At 40.9% G+C, this 15379-nt stretch overlaps 2 protein-coding genes across 9 annotated transcripts in view; both read right to left on the bottom strand.

The window, feature by feature from the left end:
* Window positions 1-7159, bottom strand: part of SLC5A11 (solute carrier family 5 member 11) — a 72318-nt gene extending 65159 nt beyond the window's left edge. For 3 of the 4 annotated variants that reach the window (XM_031945578.1, XM_031945579.1, XM_031945580.1), the window contains exon 1: window positions 4540-5599. The gene's annotated coding sequence lies outside the window, so the exon portion shown is untranslated. The other variant, XM_031945581.1, reaches the window with a different exon arrangement.
* A 92-nt stretch (window positions 7160-7251) lies between these two features.
* Window positions 7252-15379, bottom strand: part of GRID2IP (Grid2 interacting protein) — a 115336-nt gene continuing 107208 nt past the window's right edge. For all 5 annotated transcript variants that reach the window (XM_031945573.1, XM_031945571.1, XM_031945569.1 and 2 more), the window contains exons 18-21: window positions 13179-13308; window positions 12880-12998; window positions 11851-12015; window positions 7252-9642 (exon numbers count right to left, since the gene is read on the bottom strand). In XM_031945573.1, the coding sequence (XP_031801433.1) occupies window positions 9571-9642; window positions 11851-12015; window positions 12880-12998; window positions 13179-13308 (486 nt within the window). In that variant the 3' untranslated portion in view covers window positions 7252-9570. The remainder of the gene's footprint in view (window positions 9643-11850; window positions 12016-12879; window positions 12999-13178; window positions 13309-15379) is intronic.

Here is a 15379-nt window from a genome sequence, read left to right as displayed (position 1 = left end):
CACTGGCTTGCCTCCAGGATGCCCTCACTGAGGCTCACCTGTCACAGCTTCCCTACTCTTTTGGGCATAATTGGTTTTGGGGTTCTGAACAGTTGGCAGGATGGAGAAGTTATTTATGTATTCTGGACCTTTTCCCATTATACTTTATTGCAGAATTCTGGAGTTAAATGGGGGAAGCCCAGTATTGCATCTGGACTCTTAAAAATATCCTTCGGGTGGTAGGGCAAGGCATCAAAACAATTGTGAAACCAGAAATGCAGCTGAAGTTGTTTTTACTGAAAGGCCTTTTCATAACTAGACCAGGCCTTTACACAACACAAACCCTTCTTCACCCAGGGACAGAACAAAGCACTGCCACAGGAACCAGGCAACAGGATTGATACCAGACAAATATACACTTTCCTTGACAGGGAGAGCAGCAAGGAAAAGGCACGAACATATGCCCAACTTATATGGGGAAAATTTTGCCTTAGGAAAACCCACATAGTTTCCTTCCCCTCATCCTATTTCTCAATCTGTGATTGATTCAGACCACCAAAACACAAGGACAAGCATATAAACTATATGACCAGCCTCATTTTCTCCTTAAATAAAAAAGGGAATTCATAATTCAAAAAAAGGAGCTAAAGAAAATTCTACTTGAACTCTTAAAATGCCTCTTTCGTAGGGGGTGGGGCATAAAAAATTTTGGAGGGCTTTTAAGAAATCTACAGGGCAGAGGTTCATAATTTTTTTTGTGTTTCATGGACCCCTTTGGCAGTCTGGTAAAACTTAAGGACCCTTCTTGGAACAATATTTTAAAAGTATAAAACATAAAGAATCACAAGGAAAACAAATAAATAAAAATATTCTTTAAAAAAATTCATAGACCCCCGTTTAAGAATCTCTCTCATAAAAAAGCTGTCAGGGTAGAAAGTCCAGTAATGGTGATTGCTTATCCCTACCTTGATAGCAGAGTAATCTTGACAGGTCAGTCTTAGCTTTGCCAACCTTGCTGGCCATAGTGCTGCCTGTTTCTCTGACAATAATCCTGGTTAGAGGTCATGTAATCTAGATTCCTAGACAAGTGAATTACCTCTGTAGCATATCCAATCAGAAGTCATTCAGGATTTTCTTGAACATCTCTAATGACAGAAACTCACTATCTCACTTTGAGTCATTCATGCCTATGCCAGTCAACTCCCCATAAGAACTTTTAGTCAAATTAAATCAGCAAGCATTTGTTAAGTTCCTGCTTTGTGCTAGGCAGTGTACTTAGGGTTGGAGATAGAAAAAACAGGCAAAAAAAAAACCCCAAAAAACCCACCCCATTCAAGCTCTCAAGGGGTTCACATTCTAACCCCAGAGTATAATTTTTTAATTATTAGTGAATTTTTAAAAAAATCTGGTTGTTGGTAATTTGGTTTTTTTCCTTTCAAGATTGCCTGTTTCTCTTTTCAACAATGCAGTGATTCAAAGAATAGACTTGGGATGGAAAATGCCATTCATATCCAGAAAGAACCATGGAAACTGAATGTGTTTGTTTGCTTATTTTTTCCCCTTTCTTGTGTTTTTTCCCTTTTGATCTGATTTTTCTTATACAACATGAAAAATGTGGAAATATATTTAAAAGAATTGCACATATTTAACCTATTTCAGATTGCTTGCTGTCTTGGGGAACAGAGAAGTAAGGGAGGGAGGAAAAAAATTTGGAACACAAAGTTTTACAAAAATGAATGTTGAAAACTATCTTTACGTGTTTTAGGCAAAACAAAATATAATTGGGGGAAAAATCAGCTGTTAACCAGTTTTTGGGAAATGACTCACTCTTACAAATTTAAATTAGTCTTGTTTAACTTGCTATCCCTCTCTCTTATAGCATTTATTACAAATTTTTTGTTATATATTCAGAGCACCTACATCATTTCCTCTTCCCTTCCTCTCAATAGAAGACTTCTCATACTTGATGGAGAAAATTGATGTCATCTGTTCTAACTTCCCTCTTGCAGTTCTATCCCTCTTTTTCCTTCAACTTTAACCCCCATTCTCTCTTCTTTTGCTCTAACTTCCCCAAAGATTTCAGAGAAGCTCATCAACCTTCTCATCACCAAAGTTTGTAACCTTAGTCATCTTCCACTCTAATCAATCATCTCCCCACTATGATACTTACTCTTCAACCACTGTCATTTGCTCCTTCTCCTCCTTTTCCTTCCCTTTTCTTCCCCCCAGCCATGGACTCCACTTCTGGTTCCCCAGGCTCTGACAGATAAAATACGAACTCTTTTGTGTAACAGTTAAAATTTTCCACAAACTGGCTCCAGTCTGCCTTCCCAAGCTTACTGTACTTTGCTGTCTTTCACAGTCCCTGTGCTTTAGCCAATCTATTCTGCTTGCAACATTTTATCTCTCAATACACCTGTCTCCTTGCATAGGCAATAGCTTGGAATACACTCCATCTAAGCCTCTGCCTTATAGAACCTGTAGCTTCTTTCAAGTTTCTACTTAAATCCCACTTCTTGCAAGAAGTCTTATCCTCATTATACCAGTAACTAGTAACCTCTCCCCATGAAAGTTACTTTGTTTTTTACTTATAATGATGGCTAGCATTTATATAGAACTTTAAATTTTGCAAAGTGCTTTATAAATACTATCTCTACAACAGCAGTGGGGAGCAGATGCTATTATTTCCGTTTTACAGAAGAGGAAACTGAGGCAGACTAAATGACTTCTGCAAGATCACACAAGTAGTAAGTGTAGGAGGATGGATCTGAACTCAGGCCTTCCTGTTTCTAGGGCCAATGATCTATTCACTTCAGTACTTAATTGACTCTATGTACATTTTGTTTTCCTGTAAAATGTAAGCTCCTTGAAGAAAGGGACTATTTTAATTTTAGTCTTTATAAGCCCAACACTTAGCACAGTATAGACACATAGTAAATACTTAATAAACACATTCTCATTGAATTGGATTGTTTCTTTGCAAATCACTACCAGCGTTATTTATTGCACTCTAATCTCCTGAACTCTGGTTTATTATCAATTGGATACTATTTGATATTATTGGATATCAAACTCAATATATCTAGAAAAGGATTCACTATTCCCCCTCACGACAGCACCAGCACCCCCACCATGAAAGCCACTGTTCCTCTAAACCTTGTTGGTGCTGAAGCTACCATCATCCTTTCAGTCACCCAGATTGATAACTCTTGCATCATTCTCAACTCTTTTCTTTCATCCTCCCCTCCCCATTTCCAATTTCCACATCTAGATGTTGCTACCTCCACAATTCATCTATTGTCCATCCCCTTCTCTGCACTTAGGTAGCCACTCCTTATCATAGGAACCTTTTCCTCTTGTAGCAGCCTCCTCACTAGTTGCCAGGTTTCCATACCCTCCCTAATTCAAATCATCCTCCCGATTTACTAAACTTACTAAAAGTATTTTGTTTAAAGCACAAGCCTGACCATGCACTCCCTCCTTACCTACATCTCTTAGTTTTCTTCAAAACTTAGCTCATAAGCCACTTCCTATAGGAACTCTTTCTTGATTTTATGAGTTGGAGTTGCATTAGCCTTCCTCAAATTATTGTGTGTATATTATTTATCTGTTTACATGCTGTTTTTTCCCAATGTAATGTAAGCTTCTTGAAAGTGGAATATTCCCTTAAATTTTTTGTTTGCAGCCCAAATACCTTGAACATAATGCAAATAGGAGGTGCTTAATAAGTGCTTGTTGGACTGAAAGGGATTGAAATGAACTACCCAATAGAAGCTTGTTGGAAATTATTATGTCAAGACAAAGTTTAGTACTAGGAATGAGGCCTGTAACTTAATTAACATAGAGGCAGCAAAACTAGCTCTACTGGTGTAGATGATTTATTTCATGATATATTTCAGAAACCATCAGATGATAAACCACTTTCTACCTCTAGCCTTTTTTCCAGCTTTTTATTTTACGGTATTGTCTAAAGCACTGGGAGGTTAAGTGACTTAGATGATGGCCACCCAATTGCACCCAATTCTTCCAGAAGAAGTGAGCTCTCCATCTACTGTACTATATTTCTTCCCATAACAAGATGCATGATTAAAAAATACATAAATGAAAATAGAAAATGATGCCATACAAGTGACAATTGTTTATGCTACTTCTACCTTATTTTTTTTTGCCAGTTACTTCTAGCTAGTCTTTCTTGGGCAACTATGTTGTGTATCTGAATCCTAAGACTCAGAATTGAAAAATACTGAAGAGACATCTAATCCAAAATCCCATTTTTACAGGAAGGGAACTGAGGCCTGAGAGAGGAGGTAATCAGCTCAGTCACATAGCTACCAAGGGCTAGAGACAGAATGCCCGTCATTGGTCATTATCTTCTGGGCATTATAAATAGGGATAAATTTACATGACATATTTCAGAAAGCAGCTCAAATTTGGGTCTGCGTGCAGCCACCTTATACCTGTTTATTCCACTTCTGATACCTACAGTGTGGGGGCTCAGGAGACATCCTAGTTTTGCTCATCTCCCTCCTATCTCTCAAAGCCCCCCTAGCCATGACTTACCTTACTGAATCCAAGGTTTTCTCAGCATGAGGCTCTCCTGCCACCAGCACAGATCACACTTGGATATTTTATCCTGTTCAGATTCTTGTTCAATACCCGTGAAACAGGAAACACAACTCAGTGGCTCTGCCCTTCCCACTTATAATCTCTCTCCAGCACTCACTTCCCTCTACACTCAACTCTTGAGTGGCTATAGAATGGGAGCAGATACCCTATCCCATTATCTCATTGTCTTAAGTACCCAGGCAGGAATAGTGGTGCAATCAGGGCATTCTCTTCAGTTGTTTGTGGTAGGCACTGGCAAGGAGGTGGGGCAAAAGGTAGGAACATCTCAGGGGAATACGTCATCACGCCAAGAATCTGTGGTGTTCTCTGACTTCAAAACTGATCACAGACCCTTTGTTAACTTAGTAAATAAGTCTTAGAAGATTCTTGAGACTCAGAGAGGTTAAACAATTCAGCTTGTGATCACCCAGTGACAGAAGTGGGATTTTTTTCAGGTCTTTTCTGATTCCAAAGCTAGAATTTTATCTATGGTACCACATTGCTTCTCCTCCAAGGAGTAATAATAATACTAGTACTAGTAATCATAAATAACACATCTATATCTTCCTCAAAACAACCTGTAGCTCTCCTACTAAAGCCCTGACTTCATCCTCTCCCATTCTTATTGATCCATTGATCTGATACTGACAATTTGATATTGATATGACAATCAGGAAAGTCAACACATAATTAAGAAATTCTTAGTCAATACTAGCTATGCTAAAACTGAACCAAAAGAATAGGAGAGAACTTAGCGGTAGCAGTATGGAGAAGAGAGGGGCAATTTTGGAAAGGAAGGTAGAAGACTGAGTAGGATGGCCAGGGAAATCAAACTGGGAATAAAAGGAGTAAGAGTAAGATAGCTGTAAAAGTCTGGGAACTGTGGTAGAAATAACAATTTCCCTTCCTGGTCACTACTCCCCAAATGCCATTCTGATGCCTACACTGTGGGGGCTCAGGAGAAATCCCAGTTATGCTCATCTCCCTCCTCTCTCTCAAAGCCCCCCCAGCCATGACTTACCTTACTGGATCCAACGTTTTCTCAGCATGAGCTCTCCTGCCACCAGCATAGATCACACGTGGATACTTTATCCTACACAAATTCTTATTTAATACCCGTGAAACAGGAAACACAACTCAGTGCTTCTGCCCTATTAGTATGTAAGCTCCTTAAAGGGATTGCCTTGCATTTTATAATTGTATTTTCAAAATTTCAATAGTGCCTGGTACACAGAAAGCATGAAAGAAATGCTTTCATTCATTCATTCATTCATTCACTGAGACCGAAAGTGACTTTCCATGGTAAATCAGGAGAGGCTAATAAGCACCAGAGCTAGGAATTAAACCTTTCTTCCTCTCTTCTATGGTCATGCTGTTCAGAAGACTGAACTCTAGAAATGGAAGAGATCTAGAAACCCCATAATGCCACTGTACAGTCTTTGAAGTCGCCGTCCTGAGCACAGCTTGAGTCTCACTCTTGCTCTCACATTGCTCCTTTTAGGTAATAACAAGCCTCCATTTCCTCTTTTATCAGAGCAGTCACGATAAGCCCCATTTCTATTTTGTTGTTTAAGGGAGGCAGCATGGGACAGTGAATACCATGTTAGGTTTGGAGCCAAGATAACAGGTTCAAATCTCGAATCTTAAGCTTACTAGCAATACAGGAATGGGCAAGTTCCTCAGGTAAACTGTGTCTCAGTTTCTTCATTTGTTAAATGGGGAAAACAACAGTGGTAGTACCTATGTCACAGGCTTTTGTGAGATACAGAGGGGATCAATTATGTAAAGCAGTTTGAAAATCTCAAAAGTGATATATGGGATAACCCAGAAGTCTAAGTGTCATTTTAAGTTTTTACTAACTTCAGAAGTATAAAAGCTACAAACTTATTAAAAATCATTTGAAATTTTAATTCTTTAAATAGCTTTCACACTAATTTCATTTTGTGAATTTCAAATAATATCTTTTTGACGGCCATTATGCATTATGTATGACAGTTTCTGGATGACACTTTCTCAAACCGATGGAATAGTAGAGAAGATCCTCTTTCCTGTCACCTTGGTCACCTGATCTATCTCCATTAAACTTTTTCTTTTGGGATCACATCAAAACTGTCAAATATGCATCAAAATCTTGCCTTGGATGATACTGAGGCTAGAATTACAAATACAATTTTTCAGTCATATGAGAAGCAGCTGATGCAAATTTTTGCAAATCTCAAAAATTGACTAAAGTGATGTATGATGGTTGTACTGCAATTTAATAAGAAACATGAATATCTTCAAGGTAGCTTTGTGAATTTTATAATAATTTGATTTGTTCCTGGTAAGTTTGTGGCATTTATGTTTCTGAAGTTATTAAAGCTGCACTGAGACTTTGGGGATGACCGCCATCAATGTATCATCAGATGATCATCTCTCTAGATGGAAGGAGAGGTCTGAACCCCTCGGTGAGCACCAGCTGGCTCCAGGTGGTTCCTGTCTGGATGGGACTGCAGCCTGGTGAGCAGTGAGATGTCAGAGAGCTTCAGGGAGCAGCTTCCACTGCTGACACAATGAGTTGCTTGCCCCAGTGGGAGTATTGGGCTGCATCCATTGGGCAGGCCCCCAGAGAGTGAACCCCCCCATCCCCCCTCCCCCATTTTCCATGTGGCTAGTGACAATGGGAAGTAGGCGAAAGCCGGTAACTTTATTGGGGAAGAACAACATGTGAGTCTGGGAAAGGGAGAGAAAGAAGACGGGAGATTGGGAAAGGGTGGGGATGCGAGTAGGGACACAGGTGGGGACTACACACCAATAATTAAACCCCAGCTCAGAAGTCAGGGGCTTTTGAAAGTTTTCAAATCAAAACATTATCTGTTAAAAATCCAAAGAAACTGCCTATCTTCCTCTTCTGTTATGTTACAACAAAGAACCGAGTCTGTGCCCAGCCCTCTCCATGGGTGTGGTTACTGCCAAGGACACTCTGTTCTCTCCATGTGTGACTGACATACATCAAAACAAGATCGGGCTATCCAACGTGGTAGTTTCATGACAAGTGTCTGTGTGTCCTTTGATTCCCAGACTCCAAGAAAACCAAAGGCAGAGGATTTTGAAAACCACTCAGTACAAAGCAGGAGAAAACTGGCACTTAATTACAGAAATTAAAATTTATGCTTTCTGTAGAGAAGAGTAGAAAACAAAATTTGGATCAGACCATCATAAGTATCTCTTTAGAACTAACATGCCAACAATTGTGGATTTAGAGGTAGAATCATGGATTTATAGGCCATCTGGTTCAACCCCTTCATTTTACAACTTGGGAAACTGAGGCCCAAAGAGATCATATGACTTGCCAAATATTAGAATAAGCATCAGATCCAGCATTCAAAATAGTCCTCTGATTCCAAAAGTCTTGGACCCTTTAAAGACATTATCTTGGATCTCCATGTCTACTCCAAAGTGGACTCTTCTCTCTCCACAGAAAGCAAGCAAAGAAAAATGAGGTTTACTAATTGAGTGAGGATTTAAGAAGAAATGAATAAATGGGTCCTCAGTTAGCCTGGGCAAATGAGTTTATGGTTGTTTGTAAGACTTCTTTAACAGAAACTGGCATGGGGCCTTTTGGTCAGATCAGCGATGATTGTAATCTAGGACCAGTCTTCCCTACTAGACTGATCAAAGACTCTTAGTATTGGAAGAGATTTCAGATGCCCTCCCAGCTAATCCCTCTACATGAAACACAAACACTCTCTATGACAACTCTGGGAAATCATCCTCTACACTCCATGTAAAAGGCTGCAGTAGGTGTCTACTCCATTGTTGAGTCTATTCCAATTGTTTGGAGCTCTTCTTGTACTGAGCAAGAATGTGCTGACCTCTAATTTTCACCTACTAGATCCTAGTCCTTTCTTCTGGGGGCAAGTCAACAAGTCTAATCCCTCCTTCTGTGTGATAACCTATTGACGAGAAAAGCCCTCAGAGTCAGCGATAAATGGGGAAGCTAACAGAGGAAGACGTGGTGTTCAGCCTGGAAAGAGGTCTAAGACGTTCTTCCCCTCCCTTCTCCCCATCCCATGCAAACTGGACAAAGAAAACTTTAGGTGTCTACAAGCCCCTGGTCTCTGAAGATACGGGAAAGGAAGATCTAGAACCAGAGGAATTCCATAGAAACAATACAACACTGTGATGGCAGATACAGCTGGGACATTGCAGAGCAGGCCTGGTCTGAGGTAGCTGAAGCCACAGTCCTATTGGGAAGAATTGGGCAAAAGGCTTGCTTTGGCTTGGCAGACCTTTGGGGACAGCGACAGAGAAGTCCCAGGCAGGGCATGTTCACTGTTTCAGCCAGTGGGGTCTTTTGCCTAGGTTTTCAGGATACTCCATCAGTAAAAGGTGAGAAATCTATGCCTGCTAAAAGCCAAAGGGATGGCATCTTGCTTTGTTCTCTCCAAACCATTTTCTCTTGGGGGAGAGCAAAAAGAAGCAGGTAGCTAGGTAGACAGACAGACAGACAGATGGACAGATTTGTCTCTTCTAGACTGTGAGCCACAGGAGATGAAGAGTTGCTTGGGGAGGAGCGAAGTTACACCCACAGAAGGGAAGGCTTTTGAGAAGCTAAGACATGAGAGACACATAGCAATCCAATTGCTCTCCCACGGGTAGTGCTGGGAAATGGAACAGCATGCAGCCTGTGAATGAGCTGGGGAGCAGGAGGGAGGAGAGACCCGCTGAAAGGAAGGCCTGCAGTCCTTGCTAGGAAGGTGGAGGATGTCCAGTCAAACACAGGTGCTTCTGTGGGGGTCGTGGGGTCTGCCTGGTCCACTTCAGGCGCAGGGCCACCCGGGCCCACATTTACCTTTACAATGGCCACAATAACCACTCCTGGGGGCAGGCCTGTTTCCTGAGCCGGGCAGATAGGCCACAGCAGCAGGGCGGCCAGGTTGTGGAAGAAACCTGGGCTGCATTCTGTTGGCAAACAGGGGTAGTGGTCAGGAGCTCCCGCCGCGACTACCAGGCCAGGGGGGAGGCCATTCCTGAGCTGCGCTGGCTCTCGCAGACCTGCACGTCACTGAATGCACGCTGCAAGGAAAGAACACAGCTTAGGGCCATACCACGATAGGAAAATGGGCCCTTGTGCCCAGGGGAAGAGGCAGTCTCAGGGAGTCCCTTCACAAGCATTTATCGAGTGCCCGTTTATATGCCACGTGCCTTGGCATAAAGCCAAAGCACCATAAAGACAAGGTGGTGTAATGGAGAGAGAAAGGGACTCAGAGTAAAGGAGATCCAGATTCGAATCCTGACTCAAAGAGTTCTGGGCAATCTTGATTAACTTCCGTCCGTTTTTGCATCTGTAAAATAAGGACAATACTAGCACCTACTTCAAAGTTAGGCTGTGAGATTGTATTAAATGAGATAAAGTATCTAATGCACTTTGCAGTGTGCTACAGGTCAATTACTGAATATTCCCAAATCAGTGGTGAGTGCCAGGTTGAGAGACAAGCAGCCTGTAGCCTAGTCTTCCTGGCGAACTCACTGTGGGAAGGAAGCCGTGGCCCAGCTCTGGACCTCAGTTGCCTCCTCTGTAAAGAGAGGAGGTTGGACTAGATCGTGTCAGTTCTAATATTCTGTACTGTAAGATTCATTCCAGCTGTAATGTTCTATGTCTCTCTAAAAACATTTAAAATTCTGACACTACATATATACATATACATATACATACATATATATATATATATATATAAAATCACACTGATTCCTCTGAGCCTTGAGAATTTGCTTTAATCTCAATGGGATCTGACTGTCCTTGGCCTGCTAAGCCTGGCCACGGAAATGTTCCCTATTGCTTCTCAGGCTGCAAATCAGAGCCTTCCTTGGTAGCCTTCCTCAGAGAGGGGGCATGAAGTTAGGTCTAGTTCTGATCTGGGTGAGGGGACACCATTCACTTCCTGTCCCTGATCTTTTCAGTTCTGTGCCCCTTCTACTCAAATCTTGCTCTTGGCTTGTCCACACTGCCACCTGCCACCTCATGAATTTCCCCATTTCTGCAAGAATAGACCCTGAGATGGTCAACTCTGATGGACATGACTTTTCAACAATGAGGTGATTCAGGCCAATTCCTACAGACTTGTGATGGAAAGAGTCATCCAAATTCAGACCATGGGGACTGAATATGGATCACAACATAGGATTTGTACCTTTTTGTTGTTTGCTTACTTGTTTTAGTCTTTCTCATTTTTTTCCCCTTTAGATATGATTTTTCTTGTGCAGTATGATGAAAGTGGAAATAGGTTTAGAAGAATTGTACATGTTTAACCTATATATTGAAATATGTTATATATTGGATCCAAGATATCTAATATAGGTTAAATTGGATTGCTTGCTGTCAAGGGGAAGGGGTGAAAGGAAGAGAGGGAGAAAAATTTGGAATACTAGGTTTTGCAAGGGTGAATGTTGAAAATTATCTTTGCATGTATTTTGAAAAAAAATTCTTATAAAAAAAAAAGAATAGTCAGTAATCACAGTACCTAATGGTAGTAAGAGTACTCTGGAACTTCCTCTTTGGGGCATTTCTTCCATTCTTCTAATTTGTTAAGGATTATAGATTTAATGATAAAACTGACCTTAAAGTTCATCTACTCCAAACTTTTTATTTTGCAGATTAAAAAAAAAATGGAGTCTGGAGAAATTAAGTGAGCAGCCCAAAGTCATACAAGTAGTAAGTGACTGGCCCAAAGTGGCTGGGTGAAATGAATACTATATATTTAATAATGAATCATTAATTTTAGGACCAAGGTTTTTTTCTTTTTCTGCTCTTTCATTCAGATACCAACTAAGCTGAGAAATTTCTCTAAGAGATTTCTCCAGATCAAGGTCTAATCAGAAAATAAAAGAATTTCTAATTAATTAATGAATGTATCCCTTGCTCATTGTGTTTGTTTCCAGGTCCTGGGAAATTGTTGATTCTCCCTATTACCAAGACAGGTGATATGGAAAAATGATGTCTCTGTGATCAAGATTTGAGTGACCTTAAGTCATCCCCAAGATAGCCCACTTCCAATCAGAGCTGCCCTGAAGGGTCCTTGATCTAAGAGAGACCACCAAATGACATTCTTTTATTAATAAAATGATATTCTTATTAGCAATATGATTAAATTACCCAGAAACTCTCTCTCTTGAACCTTTTTTAATCATTACATGGCCAGAGAGTGATTGACTCACAGGTCAAAACCAGGTCCTCAGATGCAAAATTCATAGGCTGACAGCACTAATTTAAGATTTAGACCTTACCTCAAATTTGCTCATAAATTCTGCAAAGATGCCAAAAAAGGCCTCAGATGTGGTGACTTTGGAGTCTTCGCCAAAAAATGACAGCACCCTGCTAAACTCCTCCATCGCCTTGTGCTGAAGGGTATCAAGAGCCCGCACAGCAGGCTGGGCCATCTCCAGGAAGGACTGTGGGATCGGGATTAAGGAAAACAAATACCAGGGCCCAGAAAGACAACATAGCAAAAGAAACTTTCTTGTCTATGGGAATTTTCATGCTTAACCAAGAAGGTAAGATTTTCTTTGAGGAAACATTATCTGGAAATACCCTGCACCTAGTTAATAGACTTTACTTTGGTACTCCCATCACCAGATTCTTGTGCTCCATTCTCTGCTGATAGAACAATTGTTTCCAATTATTCACTTTCATCATATCTCCTTCCTATTCAGGAACCCATTACAACCTGGTATTAACATATTCTTAACTTCTAGGATATTTAATCCTTCACAGGTATACTGTGACCATGACTGAAAAAAAAAAACCTTTCTCTCCCTCCCTCCTCCCCCTTTCTTCCCCCCCTCTGTTTGTCTGTCTGTCTTTGTCTCTGTCTGTCTGTTTATGTCTCTCTCTGTCACTCTGTCTCTGTGTCTCTCTTCCCCTTTTAGAGCATAGAAGCTATAATGGAAAGAACACTGGTTTTAAAGTCAGAAGTCCTAAGTTGGGACCTGTCCCTGTCACATCCTTCTACCTGTTTCTAGGAGCAAGTCACATCAATTCTCTCAGTCTTCTCCTTTGTGAAATAAAAATTGAAAACATTTGAATTATCATTTTCACAGGTGTTACAGAACCTAAAAGGTTAAAGAAGCACTAACTCTTATAATAATAACAATCCATGTATAAGGAAGATCCATGTCGCTGTTCACCCCAGGGGTTTGTGTTCAGGGCCAGATCTCTAAGGGGAGGATGACCCAGTCCCGGAGAGCCACAAGCTCTGGCTGTTGGCACAGGCTGTGCCAGCCCAGGAAATGGCAGGCTCTTTTTTGGGAGGATACAGTCATGACTACAGCAAACTTGTCATCACTAGTGGCAGGCATTTTCTGGCAAGCCGTCTGGATCTCACTGATGGTGATGTGCAGGTCAGTAAGGTCGGTCGTTAACATCCTCTGGTTCACTGACAAAGGATAGAAATAGGAAGAAGAACCTTCCTAGAAAGGCATGGGACATCTCCTCCCCCACCTCACGCACAACTTGTTCTGAATGTCCAAGGATATGGCTGCTGCACCTTCACTGCCAGGATACAGCTGCCTACTCTCATCTCAACTCCAACCACTGATTTTAGTGTTTGTCTTACCTTTGGCAGCAAGGGGCACAGTGGGAAGGTCCTTGGCAAATCCCAGGAGTTCAGGGAAGTGTTGGCTCAGTGATTTGGCAAGAATGTGTAGGAAGGTGGATTTCCCATCAACAGTTTTTGTTGAATTCAGCTGGAAAAGGACAAATTAAATTAGAAGACTGCTTCTCCAGGCAGCCGGAAATCAGGTGGAAGTAGGGGACATGCAGTAAATCAGGATGATTACTCAAGTATTTCCTGGTCACCATACATTTTTGCCTAAAGTTCAAACTTTTGCCCTCCCAATGTAAATGTGAGGGCATATTGGGATACATATTTCCTCGTGGTGCCTCTTATGAATTCTGTAGTTTCACTTTTCTCTGAGGAAAAAACTGCCCTTCATCTTGAATCTCTTCCTAACCTCTGCTACTTTCTTTGTCTAGAAACCTAACCCTGTTCACACTAATGCCCTATTTGTAGAGCTCTCAACTGGTTCAACAATTTTGGAAAGCAATTTGAAACTAGATTAAGAAAGTGACTAAAATATCCCTATTCTTTGACCCAGTGATCTTCCCACAGCTACGCATATACTCTAAGGAGGTTGAAGCTAGAAAGATGCACTGTGCACCAAAGAATTCATAACAGCACTTTTTGTAGTAGCAAAAATAGGATGGCATAAGGACCAGACCTGTACACATTAGAGACAAGTCTTTCCGATCTCAAGGCCAGCTCTTTATCCACTATGCATGCAGCTTCCCAGACACAAAGAATTAGAAACAAAAAAAAAATATCTATTGGTTCAGGATTGGCTAAACAAAAGGATGGAATATTACTATACTATTTTTTAAAAGCCCCTAATTATGAAGGAGGAACATGGCATGGCAAGATCTCTAAGAACTGTAGAAAGTGTTGTAAATAGAACCAGGAAAATAATCTATACAATAGCCGCAACAATGAAAATGGAAAGGACAATAAAAATCAACATTGAACAATGTGTAATTATAGTGTTCAGGCTTGACTCAAGGGTGAGATTGTACTTCCTTCTCCTTTTTGCCAAGGTGAACAATGGTGGATATAGGACAATGCGTGCACTGTTAAATTTGGCTAATGTGTTATTTGTGCTGAATTGCTTTTTAAATGGTTTATTCTTTGTTATATCAAGGTAGGATATATTAGGGAATAAATGTGATATGAACACAAAAAATAGCAATGATTTTAAAATCAATTTGGTCTGATTCCTACTACACTCTCCCATGGATCCCTCCTTTTATTCCATACGCTGAGTAAAAAAGTGAGGGCTGAATTGCACATCACTTGGCCTTCTCTTCCACCTTCTGTATCTGACCTTATCAAACTTCTCTGAAAAAGCCAAGAGTCTTGACCACACTTAGGACCATCTCTACCTTTCCAGATAACCTTCAAGGGTTATATAATCAGGCCTGGTCTTACAAGGCAGGTCACAAGTTTATCCCAGTTGTCTCTTGGTTCCTAGAAGCCAGTTCTGGAGAGACTTTGGAGATGGGAGTCATCCCTGAGGAATAGGATTCAGGAACTATGACCACAGGCACAAGGCCTTTAAGAGATCAGACTGACAGATTCTCTAAAGACTATTTTTAAAAGTCTGTCAGGTCCATTATGGTTCCCCTAGGGGATATGGACATTCTTGGGAACTTGGGTTAGGCTTTCTATATGATTATGGCATTTTGCACTACATTCAAGTCATAGGAATCATAGGTTAGAACTGGAAGGGTCCTTGGAAGCCATCCAGCTCAACACTTTCATTTTACATTTATGAGAAGACAGGCCCAGTTATATTAAGTAACTTGTGCAAGGTCACAAAGGCATAGGTGACATCAAATCCTGACTCCAAAGCCAGTATATTTTCATCATATCATCTCACCTCCCCGCTGTCCTACCTTCCATCTGAAGGTGCAAGAACTTCTGGCTGAAGTCAAGCTAATCTCTCAGAAAAACAGTTCTTTCCTGGTTCCTAAGTCCTTCAGAGTCTACCCAACTGATCCAACTCTTCTTGCTCCCCTGCGACATGTTGCCTGTCATCCAAATCTGTGTCCTCTATTTTATCTACAGTAGGTCAATTCTCGAAGTAGCCTTCTCCAAAGGCTTAGAAGGGATTGCTCATTGTGTCAGTTTTATCTACTCTAATTTATTATAGACACTGGAGATAGAAGACAGCATAGAAAGCAACATCCAGCCCCCTCCCCAGA

This window comes from Sarcophilus harrisii, chromosome 1 (genome assembly GCF_902635505.1).
Source record: "Sarcophilus harrisii chromosome 1, mSarHar1.11, whole genome shotgun sequence".
Classification (NCBI taxonomy): Eukaryota; Metazoa; Chordata; class Mammalia; order Dasyuromorphia; family Dasyuridae; genus Sarcophilus; species Sarcophilus harrisii.
The sequence above is the reverse complement of the archived record's forward strand: the minus strand, read 5'-3'. Positions and strand labels throughout refer to the sequence as shown.